This window comes from Balaenoptera ricei, chromosome 20 (assembly GCF_028023285.1).
Source record: "Balaenoptera ricei isolate mBalRic1 chromosome 20, mBalRic1.hap2, whole genome shotgun sequence".
NCBI lineage: Eukaryota > Metazoa > Chordata > Mammalia > Artiodactyla > Balaenopteridae > Balaenoptera > Balaenoptera ricei.
Genome location: NC_082658.1, coordinates 25,733,788 through 25,757,277, shown reverse-complemented (window position 1 = coordinate 25,757,277; position 23,490 = coordinate 25,733,788). Strand labels below are relative to the sequence as shown.

The following is a 23,490-nucleotide window of genomic DNA, read 5'->3' as shown; positions in this document are numbered from 1 at the left end:
TTATTATTATTTTAAAATTTTATTTATTTTTGGCTGCGTTGGGTCTTCGGTGCTGCACGCGGGCTTTCCCTAGTTGTGGCAAGCGGGGGCTACTCTTTGTTGAGGTGTGTGGGCTTCTCCTTGCAGTGGCTTCTCTTGCTGCGGAGCACAGGCTCTAGGCATGCAGGCTTCAGTACTTGTGGCTCACATAAACCCACATAATGTAAAACTTACCATCATAACCATTTTTAAGCGTACAGTATAGTAGTGTTAACTATGTGCACACTGTTGTGCAACACATCTCTAGAACCTTTTTAACTTGCAAAACTGAAACTTATACCCATTAAACATCCTTTTGTTTCTGCCTCTCCACAGCCCCTGGCAACCACCCTTCTACCTTTTGTTTCTAAGAGTTTGACTACTCTAGATACCTCATATAGGTGGAATCATGCAGTATTTGTCTTTTCGTGACTGGCTGATTTCACTTTGGAGAAATGTCTATTTAAGCCTCTACCCATTTTTTAATCGGGTTGTTTTGTTGTTGTTGTCATTGTGAGTTGTAAGAGTTCTTTATATATTCTGGATATTAACCCCTTATCAGATATATGGTTGGCAAATGTTTTCTCCCATTCCACAGGTTGCTTTTTCATTTTGTTGACTGTTTAAGTCTGATGTAGTCCCACTTATCTACTTTTGCTTCTCTTGCCTGTGGGGTTGGTGTCATATCCAAGAAATCATTGCCAAATCCAACGTGATGAAGCTCCAAAGCATACTCTCGTAAAGGTGTTTATCAAACCGTGGTTGCAAACCTACCAGTAGGTCAGGAAATTAATTTAGTGGACTGTAATGGGTATTTTTAAAAGAATAGAATGAGTCACTATATGCAGTGTGGCTAAGCACTGTTTTAGAAACTTTTCTCCAGTTGTATGTGTGTGTATGTGACGGACTATGAAATAAAATGAATTTCTACTATGGGCTATGGTTAGAAATTTGAAAAACATTGCACTACTCTACACTGCACTCGGACCAAGCAAAGACCCAACAACGCGGAAGATTTTCCAGTAGTTATAGTAGAGTCATCACATAGCTCTTGGTGGGCCTAAGTATGATGAACACAAAAGAACCTGTGTTAGCATTGCTGGTACTACATTCATGTGGCAACTTAGTTTCTAGAAAAATAGAAAATCAACTGTCATAGTAAATTAATATTTTATGCAAATTTTATTGGTGCTACTTGTTTTGTTTTGCAGTTGCATAAGAGCTATATCGGTGTAAAGACTTTATATCTGGTTTTATGCTTGTATATATTTATACAAATAATTTAAGTTTACAATTGGAATCTAAAAGAGCTTTCTTTCTTTCAAAAGGTGTCCGTACAACAATGGAGTTTGAAAAACACTGTTTAGGTCGTGGACTGGGTTCAACAATATCCCCCCCAGGGCTTCCCTGGTGGCGCAGTGGTTGAGAATCTGCCTGCCAATGCAGGGGACACGGGTTCGAGCCCTGGTCTGGGAAGACCCCACATGCCACGGAGCGACTAGGCCCGTGAGCCACAATTGCTGAGCCTGCGCATCTGGAGCCTGTGCTCCGCAACAAGAGAGGCCGCGATAGTGAGAGGCCCGCGCATTGCGATGAAGAGTGGCCCCCGCTTGCCGCAACTAGAGAAAGCCGTCGCATAGAAACGAAGACCCAACACAGCCATAAATAAATAAATAAATACAATAAAATAAAATAAAAAGAATATGCTCTTTAAAAAAAAAAAAACAATATCCTCCCCAAAATTCATGTACACCCACAGCCTCAGAACGTGACCTTATTTGGAAATAGGATCTTTGCAGATCTCAAGTTAAAATAAGCTCATATTGGATTAGGGTGAGCCCTAAATCCAATGACTGGTGTCCTTGTAAAGCCATGTGAAGAAACACAGAGGAGAAGCACCGGAAGAAGTCCATGTGATGACAGGGGCAGAGATTGGAGTTATGCTGCCACAAGCCAAGGAATGCCAAGGATTGCCAGCAACCACTAGAATCTAGCAAGAAGCAAGGAAGGATCCTCCCTAGAGAGCCCTCACATGGAGCATGGCAACACCTTGTTTTCAGATCTCTAGCCTCCAGAACTGTGAGAGGATAGATTCGTGTTTCAAGCCACCAAGTTTATGGTAATTTGTTACAGCAGCCCTACAGAAACTAACACAACAGGTGGTAACCTGCCCAAAAGAGGGGATGCATAAGACGGCCTTTCTAAAAGCCCTAAAGGTATAGGTCTAGACTCCTAACAGTATGCCATTCCACAACTTGGGCTTCACAAGTGGGGAAATCGAGGCCCAGAGAGGGTAAGTGGCTTACTCAAAGGGCCATAGTAAGTCAGGTGCAGAGAAGGGACCAGAAAGCCAGACTCCTATCTCACCCCCCCAACCCACCCCCCCACCAGTTCGGCCCTCAGGGAAGGCAGACTGCTCTACTTACCACACTGCTGGTGACTGTGTTCACTGCAGAGGTGGACTTGGCTTCCCTGATTCTGGAGATGGGTTTACTGAGCTCTGGCCTGGAGCAGCTAAGAAGGCTTGAATTCCTCAAGTCAGTAATAGAGCTGTAAGGCCTCACAGATGTAGGCTTATGGGGAGCAGGGCCAGCCTCCTCCCTGGGGGCCTCCTGCTCAAGGCTGCTGTCTGTCTCATTTTTCTTTGTGTCTCTGATGCTCGACAGCAAGTCGGGTGTGCAGGACACTAATGTCAATGGCTGGAGGTACTGGGAAGGAGGAAACCAAACATACAGTCCATGGGAACCCAGCTCTGTCCACTTCCGGATCATCTGCACCCAAGGGTAGGTGCAAAGGAGATGAGGAGGAGAGGAAAGCAATCAGAATCAAAGTCTCTCTAATCGGGGGCTCTTAACCTGGGGTTCAAGGACCCCTAAAGGGCTCATGGATGGTTTCACGGGGCCTTTGAGCCACTTAAAACTGCAGTTTTAAAATTGTATCTTTGTATATGTTATGGCAAGAGATTCCATAGCTTTTATCAGATTCTCGAAGGGTCTATGACCCTAACAAAGTTATTTTTTTAAAAAATAAAAAATAAAAATAAAAACCTGCTCTAAACCTGTCCCTTCAGGTAAGTCTTTGAGAAGGAGATAGACTGAAAAGTCAACTGCATCTTTCCAGTGAGCCAGAAGAGAGAGCTAGGCAGAGAAGGGGGGGATCCAGAGATTCAGATGATATGACAACTGGATAGCTGGCCGCAGCCTAGAGGCTGGTCCACGCTTTGAGCAGAGAGCAGGCTGGAAGCACCAGCTGTGTTCAGTCACCCCGTGTAGTGTTCTGAGGTCCTGCCTCCCAGAAGCTCTGCCCTGGGGCCTCCTCTCTCAGCTGTGCCCCTGGCCTGCTGGAGGGGAGCATTCCAACCCAGACTAGAGTTGGGGACCATGGCCACAGGTAGTCTTAGAGCCTACTCCCTACGTGGGGATGGTGGTCAGCCTCCCAGCTGCTTTTACTCCAACTGAAGGAAGAAGGGCAGACCAGCGAGAGTCCTCTCTGCCTGGATGGAGGGATCCTCTGAAGGCCTCCGGGCTCCTTGTGACTTCCGGGCTCCCCTGCCGGGGCCCAGCCCTCCACGCGGCCCCATTCCTTCAGTGTGCCTGAGCTCTCAGGAGTGGTCTCCTCAGCATCCCCCCCGGACTGGCCCCAGCCAGGGAAGGGTGCTGGGCATGCGCGCTCCCCTCCCGTCCAGGTTTACTTGTTTGGAGGCCGGGTTGGTGGCGGTCTTGCACTTCTGCCTTTGTTTCTGTCGCCAGCTCTGCATGCTCTTGCCTCTCGCTCGCTCGCCTGCTGATTCCCCCTGCATTTCTACCCTCTTGTCTTTAGTTTGGAAGGATATTTTCTCCTGTTTCAGTCTCAGCTCCTGGATCAGCTGCCTGCCCAGTGAGGAACAGTCATGTAGGTTAGGGATGGGCTGGGAATGTGGACACTCTCCTTGAGGGCAATGGGACACCCTGCCCTGCCCACCTCATAGGGTGGAGTGGCGGGCTGCACCCCACTCACCACACCCCACCTCTCTCCTCACTTCCCAGTAGGCCAGATCCCACAACTGGCAGGTGCTGGGAAGAAGGTGTGGGTAGGAGGCTAAAGTTAGGGGCTCCTAACTTTGGACCCCTTCATATGCTGGGCCTCTCTGGCCAATGATGTGACGGAAATAACTCAGTCACATGACTCAGGAGACAGGGGTTCTAGAGCCTCTTCTGTGGTTATCTGCTGTACGATCCTTTTTCTGCTCCATGAAATGAGGTGGAGGGCGGGGAATGGACCGGATGGGCTGAGCCCCTTCCGGTTCTTAGATTTGACACCTGCATGAATCCAGGAGGCAGCCCTGAGGGGCTGGGCATTCTGGAGTGGGGTGGGGGTGCCTGTCTCATGGGTGAGTTTCTAGAAACAGCCTCATATCCACTTAACAACATCCCACACCAAAGAATATTACGATTCTTGGTCCTTGCGAGACCAAAGCAACTTCAAGGCTGCTCCAAGGTTACCCCGCAGGTCAAGCAAACCCCTCTTCCCCCAACACCCTGCTCCCCTAGGCCCAGGAGCCTTCCTACCGGGCATACACCTCCCGAGCCCTGGAGGCAACTGTATTCTGGAAGAGGGAGTTGTTGTCCTGGAAAAACTTCTCATACTTCTCTGAATTCACACTGGGATAAATCAGGCGGAAGCCTCCACAGTTTTCCTTTTCATACTTCTCAGTTTTCTCTAGAAGCATGGCCTGAAAGCCCTTGACTTCCTCCTTCCTGTTGGGAAGCAGAACACAGGGCTGCAGTTGGGGTTTCCTGGGACCAAGCTCGGAGAGGACATGGCCTTTCCAAGGACATGGATGTCATCTAGGGCCAGACGGAGGCCTCGCATGCCAACAGTGGTCAGTCAGCATTTCCTAAATAAATGAACGCATGAACGTTTCCCTGAAAGGAGATTCTAGCCCTCCCGGGACAGCAAGTGTCATAATGCACTGAGAGCTGGTTGGAATGGTCTTCCTGACAGCTCACCAAATTCTCTCCCATTACAAGTAGAGCCTATTTCCCTCTTGGCTTTGTTCTGACGAGGCAGACTGTCGCCATCTTCCCAATCACAGCCCCTGCTACCCTACTCTGGCGAACTGGCAGCTTGTGTTTTGCTAAATTTGAGGGCTTCATGGATGAGCTTGATGAGCTTTTATGAGCTGTGATGATCTCATTCTTCCTCACAGCCCCCCGGGGAGGTGGAGGTCAGGGAATGAGGAACGATAAGCCCCTTTTACAGCAGGGAAACCAGGAGCCCCTGAGCCACCCAGGGCCAAGTCATGACGAGGAGACTGATCCAGAGGAGGGCCCTGGCCGCCCCTTAGCCGACGCGGCCTCCTTCTCCAGGAGTTTAATGGAAGGCAGCCCGGAATGCCAGTCAGCCCACCCACCAGGCTCTGTGTCCAGACCTGCCACTTACCAGCGAGGTGACCTGTACAAGGCAGTTCCCCTTCCAGAGTCTTGGTCTTCTTAGCTCCAAAAACAGGACCATACAACACCCCACGCTACCACCTACCCATCCCCCTTCCAGGGAAGACAGTGCACATGAACACGCTCTGAGAAACATAGTGCCATCCAAACAGAGATGCCATGCCCCGGTTCCAGAAGCTCAGTCCCAAAGGATCAGGCTGGCTCCGCTCATGAGGAGGACAGCGGGCCACCGAGGGATCTGAAAAGCAACAAAGCCGTCTCCTTGACCAGGCTCCGGGTCTTCCTTCTCGCTCTACAGAGGAAGGCCTCTGTTAAAAGGCAAATGTTACCCAGCAGGGAGCAGGGCGACACAGGCTCCCGCCAACACAGTGGCAAGGGGAGGATGGACAAATATTCCTTTTTGTATAGATAAATGGTTTTACTTTTGAATTGGTAATCCCTGGATGTTCATATGATATTAATAAACTCATATCCATCACATGTATTTATGTCTATAACTTAATCTCCTATTTTTAGGAACAAAGGAATAGCCACAGTAAAACTGTTCAAACTGCCACATCCTGCCAATATATATTAATTTTCCAAATAGGATTATCATTTGTTAGAATTGACCCATTACTGTACCTGGTCTCCCGAGAACGACACTGCTGCAGGAACCGCGCCCGTTGTCTCTCCTCCTCCAAGACTTTCTTTTTGTCACAGCTTCTCAGGTTGATCAGGACCAAAGTGTCATACAGCAGACTGTCCTTTACCTCTTTATCCAACCAGGAGTCAGTGGAGAAGCTCGGAGAGTGGTTGACCTGTGAGGGCAAGACAGCAGCTGGGGGGGCTGGGCAGGGTGCAAGCAGGGCGTGAGGCGAAACGGCCCCTCCAGGGAACCACCCGAGCCCACCTGGGTCGGGGCCCTGGCTACCAAGATGAGTGGAAAGGAGAGGGAGAGAGGGTCTAGACTGGAGTCACAGTGAAGAAAGGAGAAAGCAGAACCCCCTCCAGTTTAACTAGCTTTCATTTTAGTCCTGTCTTCCTGAGAAGCATGGCAGGTGGCGGGGGGCCTGCCTTTGGTTTCCCCTCCACCGGGTGTGCGTGTGCCCCGTCCCGTGCACTGTGCATCCCAGAGAGCAGATGGAAGGGGACAGTCCAAAGGGCCAGGCTGGGAGGTGGGGAGGGGAAAGGAGTGATGCATTCGGGATCCTGACCGGGGTTGACGGGGAGACTGGTGGGAGGACGGAGAGGACTCATTTCTGCCCACAGAAGAGTCTATGTTGTTCAGAGGCACTGTGTGACATTTGAAGGTTTCCAGCAGTTTCTGAAGGCCTGCTCCTGGTGGCTTATTCTGCTCTTTGGGTGAGAGCTCCAAACAGCCATATTCTCCTTCCCATCCACACTTGGGAATAAGGGCTGGGAATGGAGGAAAGGCAAGGCCCCAGGAATCTGATCTGTAAATCTGGGTCTTGCGCTCTGAGGGCTGAATCTGTGTCACTGGCGGCTGTCACCATCACCTCTGACTTGTACCGCAGCCCCACTCCCGGCGTGTGCCCTGAATGGCCACGGGAGAGGGCTGCTTGCACAGGTCCAATCGGGAAGAGAGGAGGCCACCCAGGAGCTTCTCTTCCTCCTCTTCCCACCACCCCATGGGTCTGGGGGAGGCAAGAAACTCACTGAGTGGCTCCCCACCCATTCCCATGCCCACAGAGACACCGGGCCGCTCTCCGTTGGTGCTTGGAACTGAGTGGTCCAGGCCCCTGAGAACCAAGCCTGGCGGCTCCCATCTGATCTTCAACATCCTCCACCCAGCTTTGGCGAAGAACCACCCCTTTCTGGGAGATGACTCTGTTATGAAAGGTAGAGCTGTCTTTAGAATCACTCTGGGCCTGAGATCAGAGCTTCTAAGGCTGGGTGGACCTCAAGGAGGCACAGGGAATTCTCTAATTCCCGGCCGTCTACCTCCCTCTGGTGGCCACTTTTCAGCAAAGGGAGAAGCCCCAGGCAGCAAGCGCCTCGGGGGACAGTGGCTTGGGAAGTGGATTACAACCTCCTGGCTGAGCAGGAGGGCGGAAGGATGGGTCCGGCTGGTTGACCCTGGTAACAGGCGCCAGTTTCACCCCTCGCCCCAAGCCCGCACCTCCAGCAGCCAGGGCTTGAGTTTGTGATCCAGCAAAATGTCGAAGCCCAGGATTTCAAAGCAGGCGCTGTTGAGTGTGTGATTGGGGAAGCAGGTGTGGTAGTTATGCTTGATGATGGGGTGAGCCGAGATGAGCGTCTTGATGATGATGTCCTCGATATCTCTCCAGATCTGCCCCACGTTGTAGCCGTGGCTCTCCATGTACACGTTGAAGGTGGAGAGCTTCCTGGAAGGGAACCACGGGCCATGAGGCAGGGCAGCCCACCTCTGGTCATCTAAGGCCATGGCACGCTGGAAACCAGAAACGTCTGGAGAAGATAAGGCCCCAGAGCCAGTGGGGAGGGACACCCAGGAGCCAGGGTGATACCAGGGCTGTGTCGGCTCAGGAGGACCTTGCAGGAGCCACAGGGCCATACTCCTCAAGCCTCCACAGTCCTGGAGTGGGCAAAGGTATACTGACATGTAAGCCCTGGCCTGGGCACTTTCACTGTAACATAGAAAGCACCTGTGGGCTGGGGCAGGGATTCAGTATCCCAGGTGGAAAGGGGGAATGGATGAATAAAAAATTTTTTAAAAAAACACCCTACATCATGGTTTTGCTTTGGTGGTAATGGTTTCTCAGCCTGTGGTGTTCATTAGAAGCACTTAAGGAGCCTTTAAAGGCCACCCATACCTGGGTTCCTCAGCTATCTGAGGGGATATTCTGGGGACACTAAAGACAGAAATTTTGTTAATTTTGTTCATTGTTAACCCCCTAAAGGGCTGACCAGAGGGAAAAGGAAACCCCAGGGCATCTCCACAGATAGGGTTACCAACTGTCCCAGGGCAAACCAGACAGTCTGATTTTAGAGCTGAAAGTCCCACATCCCAGGAAACCCCTCAGTCACAGGCAAACCTAGATGGCTGGTCACCCTATCACAGAAATCAGAGGATATCTACCCCATGCGGAGAGGTTTGTGAGGAAACATCTGAGGAAATGCTCCAGTCAGCTCCGAGCTGGGCAGTACAGAGACAGGGTGAATCTGACAGATCCAAAAGGCAATGGTGGGGACAGACACTCACCCCCTCACATGCATGCATGTGTGCACAGAGAGCCAAAGTGGCAAGTGGAAATATTGGAGGAGGAAATACGGGCGATGCTGGGGAATGAAGAACAAAGAGAAGAATGAGAAGACAGGAAACACGGCTCACCCAGGCCATCCAAAGAGCTAGATGGACTCCCGTCAATGGAGCCAATGCACGTTTGCTAAGGGCCTGCTGGGTGTGCAAAACTCATGCAATGAGGGGATCCCAAGAAACCAGCACCTCTCTTGTGGGAAGCCTAAGGACCACTTGAGGAGTCAGCACACACGAGACAACCAAAGATGCATTTATATCACGACAGATAAACAGAGGCCACTCAATATAGAGGCACACATTTTCTACCTGCCATTGTGAAGGATGGAGTGTTGCACGTACATGAATTTTCCAGATCGCTTGAAACCACCCCTTTCAAGTGCAAAAAAAAAAACAAAACTGTTTAATTTGCCTAACTGGGAAATAAATTTTCCCAAAGTAGATTATACACTCCTCTACCTTCTTATAACAGATGTTATGAATCATAACATAACCCTCTTCTTGATGACTCAGGCACATCACAATGAATACACATAATTGTGCAATTTCATAACGTCCAGTGGCTAGTCCATTCAATTTAACACACCAGCTATGTGCCAGGCACCCTGAAAGACGAAGAAGACCCGGTATCTGCCCCAGAGACCTGCCAGGTTTCCAGTTTTTCTTCTTCTTCATTGCTCCTACTGAGTTTGCAGCCTGGCAGGGATTTACTGCCGGTACAGCTGGTCTCAGGCTAGGGAGGGGGGAATTTGGGGTAGGGAGGGACTCGTAGGAGAAGCAGATTGTCTCAAAAGGTGGGGAAGAGGAAGATGAGGAAAGGCGAAAGCAAACAGGAGGGAGAAAAGGAAAGGACTCTGCCCCGCAACATGGGAGGCACCTAGAAGGCCAGGGCACCATTCTAACCATCAAGGAACTTAAGTACCATTGGGGACACAAGGAAAACATGTGCCCCAAGCACAGAGAAGTTACGGGCTACAGCTGATGCTGACTGTGAGGGTGGTGGGAGTCCAGAGATAGAGAGGTTACTGGGGGTGGTTAGACACGGATTCCATAGGCTTATCCTTAGAGATGGAAGCCAGTCCTCTCATCTGACAGGTGAGGAATCAGAGGCCCACAGAGAAGATGGGTTTCACCCACACTGCAGTGGTTATATGGCTGAACCAGCACCTAGAACCAGGTCAGAGAAGGCAACATGGAAGCTTAGTTTGACCAAAGGGCCTTCAAGGATGTTCTCCCATGTTTTCAGTTGGAGCTGAGCAAAGGCAGAGAGGTGGGAATGAGCAAGGCCTGTGTATCAAAAATGAGCAAAAGAGTATCCTGGGAGAACACCGTGGAGAGGATGGCACTGGCAGTACTGCTAGTGGTTAAGGGCACAGACTCCAGAGTTAATTCCAGCTCTGTCACTTCCCAGCTGTGCGAACTTGGGCAAGTTTCTTAACCTTTTTACACCTGTTCCTCAATATGCAAAATCGGGGTGATAATAATCACGCCAACTTTATAGTGTTGTTGTGAGGATTAAATAGGTTGAGGAATGTAAATGTCTTAGAGCAGTGCCTGGCAGACAGGAAGTGCTCAACAAATAAAATGGCAACTATTAATGTAGTAATAATAATAGTTGGAAATGGGGTCTGGTCAAAGCATACAGCAAGCAGAGGAGTTTGAATTGGATTGCTCTAGGCACCTGGGAGCCACACTGGTTACCTGAGAGCAGAAGTAATGAGTATACGGAATGTGTAATAATAACAGCACCCACTTGCATAGGGGGTATTGTTTTTGAGGCCTATTCATACACATCATCTCAATAGGTCCTTACGGCGTATTTGTGAGGCTGGCCAGCCGGGATTCACGTTTATTGCGTCATTTTATTTATTTATTTATTTTTGGGCTGCGCCGTGCGGCTTGCGGGATCTTAGTTCCCCGACCAGGGATCAAACCCGGGCCCCCTGCAGTGGAAGTGCAGAGTCCTAACCACTGGACTGCCTGGGAATTCCTCATTGCGTCATTTTAGAGAGGAGAAATCGGAGGTACAGAAAGGTTAAGCAGAGGTGGCTGGAGCTAAGAAGAGTGAGGAGGCCACGCAGCTGTCGAGGATGAGGCTGAAGCTAAGTCTGGTGGGAAGGAAGGGACGGAGGGACCTTTGAAGGAGGAAACTTCAGAATTCAATGACGTGCTGGAAAAGGAAACATCTAAGATGACACCAAACTCTCCAGTCCTGCGGGTTAGAAGTGAGAGAGGGGGAAGCTTGGACTGCTGAGGGCCCTTTGATGACATGCCTTTAGACGAAGGCGAAATCACAGTAACTACGAGCAATATCCGTGCTCTGTCACGGGTCACTTGAGTCTCAGAGTGACCCTACGAGGTGGGCAGGGCAGGGCGTCTCATTGCCCTATCCTACAGACCAAGAAATGGAAGCTCAGAGAGGTGAAGGGACTTGCTCCAGCAGACTCAGCTGGCGAGGGTCAGAGCGGGGCTGGAAGCCGGGCCTCACCGAGCCCCGATGTTCAACACGCAACCGTGCAGGAGGCCAGAGGGTGCCCACAGACCAGGTGGGCAAAGAGGAAGTGGGGGAGCCGTGGGCAAAGTCGGGTGGCCAGCGCCCTCCGACAAGGGGGAGATCGCCTCCTGCCAGCCCAACACGTCCCCTTCCAGCAGGCTTAACCTAGTGATTTTCCATTTGCTTTTTGGAACTCTGCTACCAAGGGAGTCATGACATTTCCTGTGCTTCTCTGATGCTCTGAAGCCAAACAGACTGCCTGTTTATCAGTCCTTTAAGTCTGATGCAAGAGAAAGAGCAGGGGCGTCGTGACACATCACTTGAGAACCTCTGTTGGAGCAACACCCCAGGAACCACAGGCCTGGCAGGTCCTTCTCCGGTGTCAGACCAGCAGTCGAGAAATATCTGTTGGTCTAGAAATGTCAGAAGGGCCAACTGTAATAAGAGTATGTTTTGGTGTGTGTGTGTGTATCCTGCTGAGGAAACAGTTCGTGTTTATCTCTCCTCCTCCCAACCTCCTAGGGTTTATGGTGTGGCCTTCTTTTAATGATTAACAGCCAGAGGGCAGAGACTAAGGAGTCTCTTCTGACACCATGTGACCCAAGATGGAAACACTGATGGCGACTGACAGGGTTTGGATAGAATCTCAGAGAGCAGCTCAGAGCCCAGTAGGGAAAGAAAAGAGAAGGGAAGCCGCTTCCTTACCTCTTGCTGCCAGAGTGAGCATCTCGAAGGAAATTGGAACTGTGCTTATTAATGGAATAATTAGTCAGGTGCATGCAGATATCGTCCTGGGGAAAGAGACACAAGTCTGTGGGGTCAGGAGGAAGGGCAGCCTTCCACTTCTTCTCTGTGCCCTTCCATGGCCCCTGGGGCTTAAAGAGATGGAAGAGAAAGGGGGCGTCTTAGGGCTTACTTACACTGGCAAAACAGAGGAAGTAAGAAGGGGTATCCTACAGCCTGGAGCATAATAAACTCCGGCTCCTCCTGAGGTTGGGTGGCGCTCTGCTGAGGGGGGACTTCAGGAGCCCTGAGGGCCTGGGGATGTTGGGGGAGGGCTGGGGGCTTGCCCACATCCTTCTTTCCTTGAGCACCACGGAACTGTGGCTTTGCAGTCAGGCCACGAGTCCCCACCTCACCTCTTCCTAGTTCTGTGACCTTGGACAAGTCCCTTATAACTGGATTTTAATTTCCTTATCTGTAAACTGGAGATGATAATCCCTATCTCTGAGGGCTCTTGGGAGGGTTAAACGAAAGCAGAGATACAGCCTGGCACATAGTAAACCACAGTTCAGCAAGTGACAGCCACGTCCACCATGCCTTGAGAAGGTAGGTGTAACTAGGATTTTTTACCAGCTAAGAGAGGAGGGGGAGGCAGCGTGTCCCCGAACTCACCAGGTTGTCTGGGCAGGGGTGGGAGTAGGAGGTGGTGGCAAAGCGTGCCAGTCCTTCATTGTACACAAAAATCCTGAGAGGGTCACAGGATGTCATGAGCACGTAAATCCGCAGGTCAAACTTGAACCCGTCGATGATAAAGGGCTGGGAGGAGAGAACAGAAGCCACACGGCGTCAGAGGGGGAACCCAGACTTGAAGCCCATTAGCACCCTGTCTTGTTTTCGTGGCTTCAGCTCCAGTGTAACCTGCGTTACAGAGGCCAGGCTGGGCTAGGGCTGGGGAGGGGGACAAGGGGATTTAGGCCATGTGACCTTGTGGAAGTCACTAACCACACCAGGCCTCAGTTTCCTCATCTGTCAAATGGCATGAGTAACCACCTCCAAGAGCTTTCCTGGCAACAAGACAAAATAACATGAAAAAGTCCTGTGATGACGGACATGTTGTCACCACTCAGGGCTTGCTACTGTCGCACTTCTGCCAGAGTTCTCCCTGCAGTTGCAGTATTGACTGCAATGCCAGCTAGGTCTCCTATGTACCTTCTAGAAAGCTCCCTCCCTGTAAAGGGCTATACCTCCAGTCATGGACAGCTGGTTACCATGATCTCTCCAGGGCTACTCCCCTCTCCCAAAGGAGGTGGGGCCTCCACAGACCCAAGGGGCTCTCCCAGCTGCCGTCTGTTAGAGGCAAGGGGCCAGCCTGGCAGCGCCAGACCAATCGACAAGAGTGCAAGGGCAAGGGCGCTCTGGCCCAGGCACATGTCACGTCTCTGGTCAAAAGGCTTGGTCCCACCAAGTCCAAGGCAGGACTTGGCTCCACCCCCACCCCACCCTCCCTTCCCTCTTTTCACAACCGGTTCAGTGGAGCTACAGCCTGAGGTTGCCATGGATGATACATAAATAATCACGATGAGGAAGTACCTTTGAGATATAGAGTTGACAGATCATATCCTCCCCTGGTTTGATTTCTTTCACTCTCCGGGTGATGAATATACCTCTCCCCTGGCAGCCCGAATCCGGCTTACAGATGTACGTCTTATTTTTTCTTGACCTGCTGTAGTTCTGCAAATCTCCCCAGCTACCAGAGCAGGAAGAGAATGAGATACACCTTTAGCAGGGGGATCAGTGAAAATGAAGGCTAGCTCTTTATTTGAAAAAAAGAAAAAAGTGACAAAAGCCCTGGAGTTGACAGACAGATGCCCAGAGATCTGGTTACAGGAGAGACAGTCGAGCACACACAGCAGAGGGAGGATGGGCTCTGGAGGGAATTCACACCTGGATTTAAACCCCGGCAACAGCACTCACCAGCGGTGTAGCCCTTTACCAGGACTTGACCTCTCTAAGCCTCAATTCCGTCATCTACACAATGAGGACAATGACAGCTATCTCACACATGACATGATGCAGGCAAGGGGCTGGTCCATGCCGCACACCCGACAAAGGTAACCGTGATCCAAGCGGTTCGCTTTCTGAGTTTGCAGATAAGAGGTGTGAAGCTCTGAATCTGACTCAGGCCCTGACAAATGATGTGACCTTGGATCCATCAGTCTCTTCCCCTGCTCTGGGCTTCAACTTTTCCTCTGTAACACCTCCACTCCAGCTAGAGTGTGAGAGGGCAAATACTATCTTGAACGTAGTTTGAAGAAAGTATATTCAGAAGAAAGAAACCAACTTAAAGGATCATAAATCTCCGTCTTGCTATACTTCTTGTTTTGCATTTTAACTCAAAGGAGCATTGTTACCACTGGAGAAGTCACATGACTGCAATGTCCCTTAGTGGCCATGAAATCTGGAGGCGCCGGTCAACCCGATGGCAAACACATTTTCTTTGAAGTTGCTGCTGAGCTCTGCAAATTGTTCTAGACAAGCTAGGAAAGGCTGGGAACCCTGGGGCTCTTGGTTTGGGAAAGCACCGGGGAGGGGGGGGCGGAGATGGGAGAGTGAGATTCCTGGGGGGCCTTTGTGAGTAAATATAATTCTGATGGTAATGCTTCTCTACTCCCCCACCTCATCCCAAACACCAGACTGTACCCAGGTCATGCTCATGTCATCTCACATTCCTCCTGCTTCTCGTGGTGTGGTCCAGAGTATTTTATGTACCAGGAATGGATGTCCATTTTCCAGATGGATATAGTGAGACCAGAGATGGGAAAAAGCTGACTGCCATCCACGGCACTGCCATGGGTCAGAGGTCAGGCGTCCCTCCCTGCTCCTAACCTGGGTGCTAACCATTACCTCACTCCCTCCAGAAATGCTCGAGGGCCTTAAAAATTCAGAAACTGCACAGTGAAAAGGCTGGAACAAGTTCAAAATCAACAGCTTTCAAGGTCAGAACAAATTCTCATCCCAACTGCAGGCACAGGCTCCAAGGCACCCAGCCCCTAAATGTCATCTAATTTTATAGGCAGAGCCTTGTGTTTTCTCAACCTTGGACACACCCTTTATTCCTTCTCTTCCTGAAGAGGAGAGAGAGATGGGAGACCCTATGCGAAGGGAAAGTAGCAACCAGGGAATCGGGGGCAAGAGGAAAATGTAAACTGGGGGTGGGGAGTGGAGAAAGGGGCGCAGGTGGGCACTCACTCAGCAGGAAGACACCAGGTCCTAGGGAAAAAGTGGAAATCTTTTGGGAATATCTTTAACATGCGGCTCATATTCCTGGCCAGCAAGTCCTTGCGGCAGATTTCAGTCATCCCTGGGAAGTGATTGATTTTCTGCAAAGGAAGCCGGAAGTCGTGAACAAGGGGGCCCATGGGAGTACCCATGAGCTCCCCTTGGGGACAGTCATAAGACTGGGGCACCACGGGGTAGATGCCACGCTTACACAGAGGACCAGCTCTGACCCAGATACCTGGTAACTTTTGATTTCCATCACCCGCTCCAGTGACACCGAGTAGTCAGTCCAGTAGAGAGTCCAGTCGTCGTTTTCCCCTCCCTCTCGAAGGCCATACTGTTGGGCAGCCCTACGCACTGCCATGGCAGGTGGAGAAAGAAAGGCCCGTCAGCCAGGAAGTGGGGGAGGAGCACGTGGTGGGGAGGTTATGTTTCTAGGTGCTCCCAGACCGTACACTGAAGCCAGACAACTGGGCTCCTTGGGACTGGAAGCCATCTTGCCCCATCTGGACACACCGTTGCCGAGAAAGGAACACGGAGAGTGGAAAGCTCCTGGAGAACACAGCTTGTGCCCAGTGATCTCCACAGAAGGTTTTCTGGGTTGAATGTTTCACCCACCCTTGCCAGGAAGTAGGCCTCTGGCTTTCCTCCAAGCACTAGCACTGAATGTTCAGGGGATATAAACTGATCCTTAATGTCGGCCAGAGCCAAGCTTAATTAGCAAGGTAAATTGACAGAAAAAACTATGCAGTGTATTTCAAAACCATATATATGCTATCACGTCCTTCTTCCCCGGTCCCTATTAATTTTAATAACTGGGAGCTGACTCCAACACAAACTCAAATGCCTTCAAGAGCCTGGAAAGGAAGAAGTGCCTGCAGTGACCAGGAGAGTCAGGACCAAACTAAAGCACCCAAATTCGAAATGAAAATAGTGGAATTCCCTGGTGGTGCAGTGGTTAAGAATCAGCCTACCAATGCAGGGGACATGGGTTCAAGCCCTGGTCCGGGAAGATCCCACATGCTGCGGAGCAACTAAGCCCGTGCACCACAACTACTGAGCCTGCGCTCTAGAACCCATGAGCGTAGAGGCCGTGCTCTACAACAAGAGAAGCCACCGCAGTAAGAAGCCCGCGCACTGCAACAAAGAGTAGCCCCCGCTCGCCGCAACTAGAGAAAGCCTGGGCAGCAACAAAGACCCAACGCAGTCAAAAATTAAATAATAAAAATAAAATAAATAATTTTTTTAAAAAAATCACACTTCTAAAAAAAAAAAAAGAATATATGAGTGAGCCTTCCCAACTCTTTGGGGGAATCCAGTGGGTCCCCATGGTGGGTGCCTTGAATGCAGATGCTCACCACTCTCATATCGGCAGCTGGATAGATTGATCACCAATCATCTGGAAAAGAGAAAGGGGAAAGCACCAAGACAGAGACAGGCACACATGCCAGAACAAGTGACTGCACGTAGAAACATCGTGTCCCACATGGAGCTGCCTGATACCTAAGTGGCCACACTAAGCCCGGTTTGACCATCCCTGTTACTGAGGACACAAATCCCGAGGGTTGCAGAGTGACAGAAAACATGGGTTCAGAGTACTGTTACTCTGCCCACGAGCTAGAAATCCTGTATTGTGATTATAGCTGATTTTGCTTGAAGCTTCATATTAACATCATCGCTTCCTCAATCCTTTTACTCCAGTGGCCCATCGGGAACAGGAAGTGAACATCTTTTTGGCCAAAATACTTCATGGTCTCCCTCCTCTTGCCCCCCCATTAAGGGAAGCTGTGAGTTAGAAAGCAGACAAACTTTCAGACATTAATCAGTCTGAGGAGTAATTCATTCCCCTACAGAATGGAGCAAGGTATGGCAAAATATTAAATAAGAACTAGAATGCGGAAGCTGCAGTCAGATCCTAAGAAGTCAGCTTGATTCTGTTACATTTAAAGTGTACTAAATCCCCAGGACAATAAGTACTTTCTTAAAACAAGGAAATCAATCGTCTCTCCCCACACAATTTTTTAAAGGGATTCTAAACACAAATAGAATGAAGATTAGGACAGGAGTGGTTTTATATTACACACCATTATTTGATTCTATAAAACAGATTATCAAAAGTGGGTTCTTTTTATATGAACCAAAAGTGGTGTGATTTTTACTCCGCACAGTTTCTCCTTTACCCACTCCTTAGCAGCCGAGGCCCGCCCCCCTCCAGGTCCCTCCTGCTCTTACCAACATGGATCCCCATTCCTCATCTTTCAGTCCTAACCTCTTTTTCTTCCTCTTCTTCTTGCCTTGATGCTGGGCATTCTGAAGCCCATTTTGAGTCCCAGTGTTCTCTCTCACAAAAGCCAGGGTGACGATTTCTTTTGAATCTTCTATGGAACTGTCCTCTCTCTCTTCTGAGTCTGTCCCTTCCTCTCCTTCCAAAAGCAGGCACTGGAGCATCTCCCCTGCCTGGAGGAAGCTCTGGGGAAACACTGGTCCTCCCCTGGAGAGAGGGCAAATGGAGTGGCAGTTACTCGGATCCACCTGCAGGGGGACCCCCTCCCTTGCTCTTGTGGGCGGTGGACCAGCGCTCAGAGACCAGACAACAGGTGGCAGTTTATAAAATGCCACCGCACCTCCACAGTTGGTGCTCCAGCAGGGAGCTGATTCCACCTTTTGCCATGACTATGACCTTGGGGACTCATTCAGCCAACACTGGCCTTGGTTTTTCCCTCCTGGGGTTTTCAGAAGTAAGCTGAGATGCTATGCATGGCACCACACCATAAACAATCTTATTATTAAAGTGAGGGAGTGTCTGGAGACAGCCTCAGAACCAAGCCCTAAGTCTCCCTAGCTGAGGGAGTTAGTCCCCGTGGGTGCAGATGAGGTGCTCTGAGGAGGTCTGTTAACTATTTGGGCTCCACACCAAACCTCCCTCCCACAATCCGCTGGCCTGAGAGTGAACACAACTGGCGCTCATGAGTGCAGGACTGACTCGTAGCTGGTTGAACAAGATTCAAGCCCGGGGCCAGATGCAGCCCTTCGGAGACCTCAACCACAGAAGAGGCTACAGTGTCTCCCTCACCATCCAATTCAAAATAAAAGCAAGACCAAATTGTAAAATGCCTACAAGGAAGTCCGGCAAAGGTCCCATTCCACCCCCACCCCTGCCGCCCCCATGATGACTTCTGTGATGTTTGCTTGAAATTTCAAATATCAAATTTTTTGACATGGTTTTTAATGCCCCTGCTTCACTAATCCTTAGGAATGTGCTTAGTCTGCCTTTGGGTACCCAGAACTGCCCAGGCCCAATTAACTGATTCATATCCTCTTCACATCTGAGGCTTCTATGACCATAAAGCCAAATTTCTGGTGCTTTCCCCTCCTCTCCTCACCTCCCCAAAGCCCGCCAACCACCTCACTATTTCAGTCCCTCTCTCCTCTTGCTACTTACCCTGTTCTTTCCTCACAAACTCTTCGGCTTTTAAAAAAGATATTAATAATATCTTTATTATAATTTATTCTAATGTATTATCATTGAAATACTGTAACATTAAAGGAAGTTCAAAAAAGGGCAGTGTGGGAAATCACCCATAGCTAACATAGCAACTTTGGCCCTTTTGTGTATTCTTTTTTATTCTAAATTTCTAAGCATAATTATTCTTATATAATTGTAACCATAATAGATAAACAATTTTGTATCTGCTTTTTGCCCACTTACTATCATAACATAACCATCCTTTTGGTTGTGGCAAAGTTTACATAGTTTTAATTTTTAATGGTTGTGTAATAATATCCCATTGAAGGAATGTGTCTGAATTTAACCAACCATTGCCCTATTATTGGCAATGTAAGTTGCTTTCAACCTTGCTATTATATAAATAGCTCTAAAATGCACACTTTCATGTACAGAAGAGCTTGTATTTCTTTAGCATTATATTCTTAAGATATTTATCCAGAACTAGAATTACTAAGTTAATGAATATGAAAATTATGTAACCTCTGATATTTTTATTTATTTATTTATATCACCATGTTATTTCCCAGAGGGATTCCAACAATTTCGACTACCACCAGCACGTGCAATTATAGCAGGCTCACCAGAGTCACACGACCTCTTGGGAATCACCTCCCCTCTGTACCCAACCATGCTAATTCCAGACAACTTTTATACCTTACAGCCAGGTTTTTTTTAACATTAATACACCCTGCCACCTCTCTCTGCTTCTTTCTCAAACCAAAATGGGGGCGGGGGCTCTAACTCAGAGGCTACCTATGAATAATTTCATAATAAGCCCTTACATGGGCATCATTCTTTAGGCTTTCCAAAGACTTGTCACATATACCATCTCACTGAGTGCTTGTAGCCCCTTCTCAGAGGGAGAGCAGAGTTATTAAATGGCCAGGGATTGCCACTTGTTTCTCTCTCTTGCTGAAGAGGGCTGTCCCTTAACACCCAAGCCCTCTGTGGTGACACCGGAACAGGGGGAGAAAGGGTTGTGCTCAGCACAATTAACGATGAAACCTGGGCCTTGTGAGTCAGTTTTTCTTAGTGAACAGGCACATTCTTGGCAAAGTTCAAGAGGACTACAGTACATGAAATCTTGACCTTGGGCTGCTCCCTTCCTGCCAGGTAAACGGCCAGCTCCCCTCCGGTGGCCTCCACAACAGCTCCTGTTTACCAAGCCCTCGAGGAGGAGTGGCTCCGTTTACCTAAAGGTTAATGTTAACTTGAGGAGAGAAAACTGACCCTGAATTCGGCCTCTGGAGTTGTGAGTTGTCTTTGCCCTTTTTCGAATCCTTGCCCAAGTGGTAAAAACAAGTCGTGGCTGCTTATATTTGTCTGCCTCAAAGAGAAGAACAAAGAAACAGTCAAATTCCGTTTACTCTCGCACGAGAGGGCCTCAGGCACATAAGCAAGGAAGGGATGGAGCCCATGTATTGATACTTCTGCAGGAGCTGGTTCATTATGGCAGTCTTGCCCACCTTCCCCTGTAAACTAGGCTAGCTATGATACGAGAGCCTCTTGGGCACCCAAGACAGGTGCAAGACAGCAGACAACAGTCAGTGCCACGTGTAACTATTTTTGCTTTCTCTTTGGGGGCTTTCTCTTCTCCCAGCCCTTTCCTTCCTGTTTCATCCCCAAGGCTAAATCCTTCTGGCTTCTCTCCAACCCCTGAAAGAGAACAGCTCACTCAGAAGTTGCCTACCAGGGCTTGCGTCCTGAATCTAGCCTACAGAAATGTTTACTGGGCCACGGTGGTGGTGGTGGTAGTTGTTATAGCTGTAAAATAGAAGTAGCTGCCAATAACTAGGAAATGTAGATTTCTCATAAAAACAGCTGCCAATAACTAGGAAATATAGATTTCTCATAAAACAGCTGCCAATAACTAGGAAATGTAGATTTCTCATAAAAACAGCTGCCAATAACTAGGAAATGTATATTTCTCATAAAAATCTAGATCTCCATTCCTTTTTGGAAAAGCAGGTCCCCATTCCTTCACGCCAGCTATCAACTAGAGCCGAGCAATGGCTCCCTCTTTAGCCATTTTCCAGCCTGTCCCATACCCTATCTTTCCCTATTGTCTCCCTGATTCAGGAGCCAAGTGACAGCTGCCCCTGTGCTATTATCTTCCATATAGTAGCATTAAGAGAGAGGGAACATTTTCATATGTCTCAGATCACTTCTCTCTCATTTAGGCTACACGCCTGACCCCAGACATCTGAATTTACCCATCCTCCACCTGCGCATCTCTACCTCTCTTTCCCAGTCCCAGCAACTACTCCCTGCTAACCTGGGGGGTTCCTCTCCTGCCTTAAAATTTGTTCAAAAGCAGTCTTGCAGCCTTGAGGAATCAAAAGAGGTGGGGCCACAGATTCAAAGGACAAGGCTAAGGAGAATACAAAAGAGGGAAGGGGGCTGCTGCTGGCATCCTGAGATACTATATCTATATCCCAGTTTAAGGGCCTCTGCAGTCAGGGATGTGGCTTTAAATCACTTGCTAAGAGGCAGCTGTAGTGAAGTGGCTAAGAACTCAAGATTCTGGAATCTATCTGCCTGGACTTAAATCCCTGCTCTGCCACTTCCTAGTTGTGTGACCTCAGGCAATTTACTTATCATAACAGCACTCTGCCTGAGTTTCCTCATCTGTAAAATGGCCTGCCCCAGCCATGGGAATTAAATGAGGTAATTCATTTGAGTTAATACAATGTGCTTAGAACAGTCCCTGGCACATAGTAGGTGCTCACTAATTGCTACCTATCATTCTCAGCTGTGTGGCCCTGGACTGTGAACTCCCTGATGGAAGAGGCTATGTCTAAATTCTCAGCTCCTACCACAGTGTCTGGCGCATAGCAGAGGTTTCTATGCTTCTTGAATGAATGGGCTGGAAGGATGAATAAATGCATGAACTAGTTTCACCTGACTAAGGTTCTTTGTCCCCATTTATATAATAGAAATGTTGCTGTGAGCATTAAAAAAAAAAAAATTTAAAAACACTTTTTAAAGCATCGACCTTGCATCCTTTCATATAGCAGGCACTTAAAACACTTAGTTTCAGGCTTCCCTGGTGGCGCAGTGGTTGAGAATCTGCCTGCCAATGCAGGGGACACGGGTTCGAGCCCTGGTCTGGGAAGATCCCACGTGCCGCGGAGCAGCTGGGCCCGTGAGCCACAATTGCTGAGCCTGCGCGTCTGGAGCCTGTGCTCCGCAACGAGAGAGGCCGCGATAATGAGAGGCCCGCGCACCGCGATGAAGAGTGGCCCCCGCTTGCCGCAACTAGAGAAAGCCCTCGCACAGAAACGAAGACCCAACACAGCCATAAATAAATAAGCAAACAAACAAAAAGTAAAAAAACACGTTGCAAAAAAAAAAACACTTAGTTTCATTCACTTATAATAGTAAATACAATTTACAACCTACTTACCAAGTAACAGGTATTAACTATACTAAAGCACTTTATATACATACTGTCTCATCTCATCCTCATAATATCATATCACAGATACTCTCTCCCCTCTATTACAGATGAGAAGGCTGAAACATGGAGAGGTTAAGAGGCAGAGCTGGGATTAGAAGCCATGTCTGTCTGACCCCACCACCTGTCTCTCCTCTATACTCCACGCACTGCCTTTTCCTCTCTGTTGATCACCTATAAATGATTGTGACCATAAAGAGAAGCAACTGACTTCTTAGCTCCCAGAAGCAGTCTTGGTGACTTTAGTCCCTTAAGAATCAGCTGGTCCCACATTGTTTTCCTTAAAGCCAAGTGCTTCTAAATTCCCACTTCCAACAAGGGGCCTAGGTCGCCTCAGGTTTGACATAATCTGGGACCAGCCCTATTGTTCCTACTTCGTATTTATTTTCACTCTGTTTCTTTCCTTTCTTTTCACCTGTGTCCATGCTGTGGACAGCTGGAGTGTAATTAGAACATTTTCTAGTGGAAGTCCTGAATATTATGGCTGGGAGGGACCTTGGAGAGTGTCTAGTTCAATCTGTTTGCTTTTTAGAGGTTTTGAAATCTCCCCTCCCAGCTACTGGAGGGGACATGCACAAAGCCGGAGAGAAGTCTGCAGAGCCAGGATCAAAGCCCCAGCTTCCTGCCCTTCTACATAGCTTTCCATTATGCCAGGTAGGTGGGCAGGCAATGTGGACCAAGGGATTTGGGGAGTTAAAAAAAGAACACTATGTTGTACAAATATATGTAGCAAACATAGAAAATACCATCTTCAATTTTTCTTCATGACACGAGACACATTCAATTCACCTTCCCAAGTAGGAGAGTTAAGACAGTGAAAAAACTCTGATTTTCCTTCCACTTTGGTACGGGATTTGATCTTGGGATCTTCCAAGGCATAGGCTGCCAACCAAAGCCGGGTTAGGCAGCATGAAAATGACCTTCATTGGCCACCAGGGGGAGGGGATGAGCACTGGGATGGCTTCATGCAAACAAACACTTTGCAGGTTACTTGGAGGGACTCGTTTCCACTTCTGAAGGACTATTCATGTTGACTACTCTTCTTGGCTCTAAAGGTATTGCAGAAGGGTGGGAAACGTTTAGTGCTTTCCTTTGCAAGGCTGAATGAATATGGGTGTCCTGTAAATGGGAGGAAAGAATCATTTGGTAGTTGTGTTTCAAGTTTTAGCCAAGTTTTTTTACCCTGACCTTCACAGCCTAGACTTTTCTTTCAGTCTGTAGGAATGCATACGGCACTGAAGAGTTTTCCTACTGTGTCTGCCTGTGACTTTCCTTCTCTTCTCCCAAATAATAGGCTTTCCTGCACTCCCCTCCCCTTTTTATCTTTTGGTCCTCATTCCC

At 48.9% G+C, this 23,490-nt stretch overlaps 1 protein-coding gene across 1 annotated transcript in view; it reads right to left on the bottom strand.

Annotated features, from left to right (window-relative positions):
• Positions 1-23,490, bottom strand: part of TTLL6 (tubulin tyrosine ligase like 6) — a 34,458-nt gene that overhangs the window by 9,225 nt on the left and 1,743 nt on the right. The window contains 12 exon segments of the mRNA XM_059906417.1: positions 2,445-2,726; positions 3,710-3,887; positions 4,566-4,754; positions 6,075-6,250; positions 7,573-7,798; positions 11,888-11,973; positions 12,578-12,721; positions 13,496-13,652; positions 15,155-15,285; positions 15,423-15,541; positions 16,543-16,583; positions 17,454-17,675. Of these exon segments, the coding sequence (XP_059762400.1) occupies positions 2,445-2,726; positions 3,710-3,887; positions 4,566-4,754; positions 6,075-6,250; positions 7,573-7,798; positions 11,888-11,973; positions 12,578-12,721; positions 13,496-13,652; positions 15,155-15,285; positions 15,423-15,541; positions 16,543-16,583; positions 17,454-17,675 (1,951 nt within the window).